The sequence below is a fragment of the Diaphorina citri genome, unplaced genomic scaffold (assembly GCF_000475195.1).
Source record: "Diaphorina citri unplaced genomic scaffold, Diaci psyllid genome assembly version 1.1 scaffold3126, whole genome shotgun sequence".
In the NCBI taxonomy this organism is placed as follows: Eukaryota; Metazoa; Arthropoda; class Insecta; order Hemiptera; family Psyllidae; genus Diaphorina; species Diaphorina citri.
The window spans coordinates 17,141-22,736 of NW_007380537.1; the positions used below are offsets into that span (position 1 = coordinate 17,141).

Here is a 5,596-nt window from a genome sequence, read left to right on the forward strand (position 1 = left end):
TTATTTCTAGGTTCGAGTTCTCCTCTGTGACGATACGAAGCATAGTCAGCTCCGTCTGGAACATTTGCTCACCACTCTCCGTATAGCGGCGGTCATACAAGTCCTTCCAGAGTGGAATGTCTTAGTTAAACTTATTGAGTTTAGTCTAAGATAGACAGGGAGAAGCGAGTTAAGTATAGAAATCCATTTTTACTCCAAGATTTATGCGCTTGGCCCTACGAGTGGAATGCGCGGGTTCGAACCCAGTGGAGTCCGAGTATTTCTGACGAGTATCTCACCGCTATTAACGCCATGATGCGGGAGAGTTCAGGTTAGTTGTGATATTTGTCTTTGGTTGTGTTTATTCATTTTATTTTTAGCGATTATTTAATCGCAGATTATCTACCACATGTCTCGTGTTGATGCACTTGAATTAAAAAAGACTCCCCGTACATGGAAGATAATCAGCTATTAAACAGCCCAAATTGATCCTTCAAAGTTTTGATTCAGCGCGAACGACCTACTGCCCGTAGTGTTAAAGCGCTTTATGGGAAAAAAAAGTTTTGACTGTTTTTAAAAAAATCTATTTTTTTTTACATTTCAGGTACATTGACGTATGGCCAATCAACTTCTTCAATCCCTCCGTGGAAGATCCGTTCACTACGAGTTGTCTGTTCAACTGCAGCGTAAAGGTCATACTCAACTTTCATTTGGTCGATTTAAAATTCCAATCCCATTGTTTCGAAAAAAATGGCATATTTGGCATCCATCATCCTCATCAAAGCTAAAAAAATTGACATCCATTAACCTCTTTTGAAATCTCGATAGGTTTGTGAAAGAGCATACATTATAGCTGGATAGTTGAACACCCTGTATTCAAAGATCCTTTATTATTGGCATTATGGAACTACAATGAGGTTATCGGGTGTTTAAAGGCAAAGGTTCCAGTTAGATGCAAAATTTTATACAACGGTCCCAATTTTTTCGAAAAACATAAAACCCTATGAAATATTGTATCTTTTTTGCTTTTGTTTTCCTCGCTTTACTCATAAGTACCCTCAGGTTTTTTTCAGTTTTTATTACTTTAACCTTCAATTTTTTCATGTCAATGCTAAAACTCTTTTTTATGTACGATATTGGCAAAATTTTATTTTTTAAAACGGAATTTTCTATGACAAAAAAGTAGGTAGGTGATTTTTTTTCCGGTGTTTTTTTTTTTCTTTCTTTCTCAGGCCTGCCTTCATGATTTGATTCTCGATTTCAGGATTCATTGTGGGTAATGCAGGACTTCTGGTGACTCTGGTTCAGTTTATCATAGCCTACGGCATTCTAGTATTCACTGTAGCTTCTATTTGTGCCATATGTACCAACGGAGCCGTGGAAGGAGGCGGTGCTTACTGTATCCTTTACATCTGACCTAATTGTTTTATTTTGACAGAATAATTAGCTCCGTGGGTAGAGCATCTGCCTTATAAACGCTAGGCCGAGGGTTCGATTCCCGCCCGAGGCGGATTTTATCCTGAACGGAATAACGGATAAGGATCCTTCTCTCTTCGCTTTCGGGACGATAAGACCTTAGCAGTTACAGTTCCCTCTATCAAACCTCTTAAAAAAAAAAATAGTTTATGTTGCTTCGTAAAAGAACCGGATCCTTCTTTCTTCGCTTTCGGGACGATAAGACCTTAGCAGTTACAGTTCCCTCTATCAAACCTCTTAAAAAAATAGTTTATGTAAGTCTGCTTCGTAAAAGAACCAACACTTTTGACTTGAAATTTATCCTTGACTCCGATGGAATTCAGTCATGATCAGCAGGACTCTGGGGCCGGAGTTCGGGGGTTCGATAGGAACGCTGTTTTTCCTAGCCAACATTGTGAGCAGCGGTCTCTACATTGTCGGATGTGTGGAGGGACTGGTGGAAAACTTTGGTCCTTCAGGTGAGAAGGAATTTCGGGAATAAAGAATCAATTCTGTCACAGAAGTCGAATTTCACTATTAAGGAGCGGCTGCTTTCCGCCCCGCCAAGTCAAAATTCGACAGCGCTACTTAGATTATCCTGTCTGGCTGGGGAGCGTTAAACAGGTAGTAGACCAGCTTAGTCTGGCTGGGGGACTTTAAACAGGGAGTAGACCAGCCTAAATTTCTCTTGCTAAATACCTAAATAACCAAGGTTGAGTACGAAGGGCATCCACTCGTAAAATTTGTAGCCAAGTCTAGCTAAAAGCAATCAGCCTAGTTAGGGCAGATTGAGAGGCTGACGAAAAACGCCGACTCCGTCTGTCTGTACACGGGAAAAGGTAAATACTGGCAGAAGCTGAAAAGAGGAAGAACGAAATAGAAGAAATATTAGACATTAGACAATAGTTGTTTTACGTGGTCCCCAGTTGGCCAAACTCGCTAAGAAAAAAAAAAAAAAAGAAGAAGAAGAAGAAGACTAAGAGATATTATCGACCAAGTCCACCGGGAATCAAACCCGGGACCTCCGGCGTGCAAGCCTTGCCCGATACCCACTCGATTAATAATAATTTAATTCTACTCATCTCCCCAGGTGAGAAAGTACCTTCTCATGTTGGACTCGCGCAAGGATCACGTCAAATTCTGGCGCCCTCAAATGTTGCTAATGGTCTCGAACCCGCGGTCTTCCTGCCCCCTCATCGTCTTTGTCAACGACATGAAGAAATCCGGCCTGTATGTGATAGGACACGTGAAGGCAGGCAAGGATTTCAGCGAGCTACTCGCAGATCCTACTCAGGACGAATACACACATTGGTTATCCCTGGTAGATCATCTGAAAGTGAAGGCGTTTGTGGAGTTAACCGTGGCGGAGACGGTGCGGTCTGGCCTTCATCATTTGGTGCGGATATCAGGTAAGGAGAAACACCAGTTCCGTCCGAGAAACCAAAATCATCTGATTACCGTCCCAGCCCAAACAAGCTGGGCCCGTCCCTCCGGGAATTTTTTTAGCCCGTAGTTTATTCGATCGTGATTAGAGAAAATCAGTACCTATGTACCTAGGCGTTTGTCGAGTTAACCGTGGCAGAGACGGTGCGGTCTGGCCTTCATCACTTGGTGCGGATATCAGGTAAGGAGAAACACCAGTTCCGTCCGAGAAACCAAAATCATCTGATTACCGTCCCAGCCCAAACAAGCTGGGCCTGTCCCTCCGGGAATTTTTTAGCCCGTAGTTTATTCGATCGTGATTAGAGAAAATCAGTACCTATGCACCTACCTAATTTGTTCTTGATTTGATTTTTCGATTTTACTTTCGTGTAATGATTTAAAATCAAGACTAGAGCCCGTTCTCCCTTTATCCCCAATATAATGTTCAAGTCACGCATCCATTTATTGGCCTTGCTCGGCGTAGCTTAACACAGGTGACGCTAAAACCGGTCTAAAAATAACGACTGAAGTTTTATCTAAAACTTTCTCGCTTTGAGTTTATAGGTCGTCGCGACAAATTTCGAGATCAGAGCTCATTTGTGTGAGAAAATGTAAAAATCCCTCAAAAACCAGTTTTTTTTTTTTTGGTTTTTTGGCTTTATGGTTTTCTGGACAAAATTTGCACCACCATTTTCGTGTTCCTGGTAAAAAGACCTTTACTTTGATATATAGGTCGACCGGACAGACAGACTGACAGACACCGAAGCGAATACAATAGCCCGTCCACTCTACCTTTTTTTATTACTATCGTAATAATAAAGGAAGGACGGGCTAAAAATGGTCATCCAAATTCTGTCCGCGGTATGTAGGTACCTGAGATTGAACCTATACACCTGAGAGGTTTTTTTTTTAAAAGGTTTGATAGAGGGAACTGTAACTGCCAAGGTCTTATCGTCCCGAAAACGAAGAGAGAAGAAAGACAGGATAGGAGAAAGCCAGCCGTTCCGAGAACAAACATTATCCGGTCAGGATAAAATCCGCCCCGGGCGGGAATCGAACCCGCGGCCTAGCGCTTACAAGGCAGACGCACTACCAAACCAAGCTAACTAGGCTGACCTGTCATTGATTAAATGTTGAAAAACGACTTAACTTATTTCTTTCAGGTATGGGTGCTATGAAGCCCAACACAATCGTTTTCGGGTTCTACGACGGTGACATCCCTCAGGACTTCTTCCTCTCTCCCTCCTCGCCCTACGCCACCGCTCGCTTCCAGGGTGAGGGGACAGAGGGGGAGGTATTCTCCCTCAGAGGCGGAGGGGAGAAAAGTGTGAGCCCCCAGGAGTATGTGCATATGATGAGCGATGTACTGCGTATGAAGCGAAACCTGTGTCTGTGTAGACACTTCTCGGCCCTGGACAAGCAAGCTATCAAGTCTAATGTTTATAGGTAAGGAGGTCAGAGTGTTTAAAGTGATATTGGTAACCAAAAATCAACCTCTTAGTTAAACTTATTTGAACCTACGCCCTCTTGTTTACTAGGCGAGCGTCTTGACCACTACACCACCACTATTGTGTTCTACATATGTTCTCAGGCCCTCGTTCAAGTATTTCTCGTGGCACACTGCTCTCATAGGTCTGGTCGGTACCCTCATTATGATGTTTGTGATAAATCCCATCTATTCCCTATGCAGTATAGTGCTCTGTGTACTTCTCATTCTTCTACTGCATGTGTTTAGTCCTGCTAGATCTGCGGAGTGGGGTTCCATCTCCCAAGCACTCATATTCCATCAGGTAAAACATCGGGAATTTCGGGATTAAAGAATCAATTCTGTCACAGAAGTCGAATTTCACTTTTAAGGAGCGGCTGTTTTCCGCCCCGCCAAGTCAAAATTCGACAGCGCTACTTAGATTATCCTGTCTGGCTGGGGAGCGTTAAACAGGTAGTAGACCAGTTTAGTCTGGCTGGGGGACTTTAAACAGGGAGTATACCAGCCTGAATTTCCCTTACTAAAGAAAAAGCAAAGGTTGAGTGCGAAGGGCATCCACTCGTAAAATTTCTAGCCAAGACTAGCTCAAAGCAATCACCCTAGTTAGGGCTGATTGAGAGGCTGACGAAAAACGCCGACTCCGTCTGTCTGTACACGGGAAAAGGTAAAGGAAAAGAATAAAGAAGACTAAGAGATATTATCGACCAATTCCACTGGGAATCATACCCGGGACCTCCGGCGTGCAAGCCTTGCCCGATACCCACTCGATTAATAATAATTTCTCCAGGTGAGAAAGTACCTTCTCATGTTGGACTCGCGCAAGGATCACGTCAAATTCTGGCGCCCTCAAATGTTGCTCATGGTCTCGAACCCGCGGTCTTCCTGCCCCCTCATCGTCTTTGTCAACGACATGAAGAAATAAAAACTCCCCGTTTTTCACATGAGCCTAAGTAACTTATAAATTATGCTCGGATGCCTTTGTCATAGCATGACCATCATGTATGACTACATCTTGTTTATGGACTCTTTCCTAGTATGAGTGTGTGTATGTGTAGTATGAGCGTAAGAAGTGAAATACTTGTCCTTGACTCTTGAGAATCGGAGCCAAGTAGCTGATTGAAATCTAAATGTTAGGTTGACTCTGTATCATGTTTTCGGCATGTAGGATTATGCATTACGTCTTTTTTCGCTTGTCCGTTTTGAAGAAGAAATAAAAGACCATAAAAAGTTTTTGAGATAAAATTTAAACAAAAA

At 42.8% G+C, this 5,596-nt stretch overlaps 1 protein-coding gene across 1 annotated transcript; it reads left to right on the forward strand.

Moving 5' to 3' along the window:
• The first annotated feature begins 2,519 nt into the window (after positions 1–2,519).
• LOC103520019 (solute carrier family 12 member 9-like) lies at positions 2,520–5,264 on the forward strand. The gene is made up of 4 exons (XM_026831295.1): positions 2,520–2,843; positions 4,020–4,302; positions 4,448–4,646; positions 5,130–5,264. Exons 1-4 carry the CDS (start codon positions 2,543–2,545, stop codon positions 5,262–5,264), a joined length of 918 nt encoding a protein of 305 aa, XP_026687096.1. The 5' UTR covers positions 2,520–2,542.
• The last annotated feature ends 332 nt before the right edge of the window (positions 5,265–5,596 follow it).

Coding starts and splice junctions, on each gene's coding strand:
- LOC103520019 (XM_026831295.1), top strand. CDS start 2,543: ATGTTGGACTCGCGCAAGGATCACGTCAAATTCTGGCGCCCTCAAATG. Junction 2,844..4,019: donor TCATTTGGTGCGGATATCAG/GTAAGGAGAAAC, acceptor TATTTCTTTCAG/GTATGGGTGCTATGAAGCCC. Junction 4,647..5,129: donor AAGCACTCATATTCCATCAG/GTAAAACATCGG, acceptor TAATTTCTCCAG/GTGAGAAAGTACCTTCTCAT.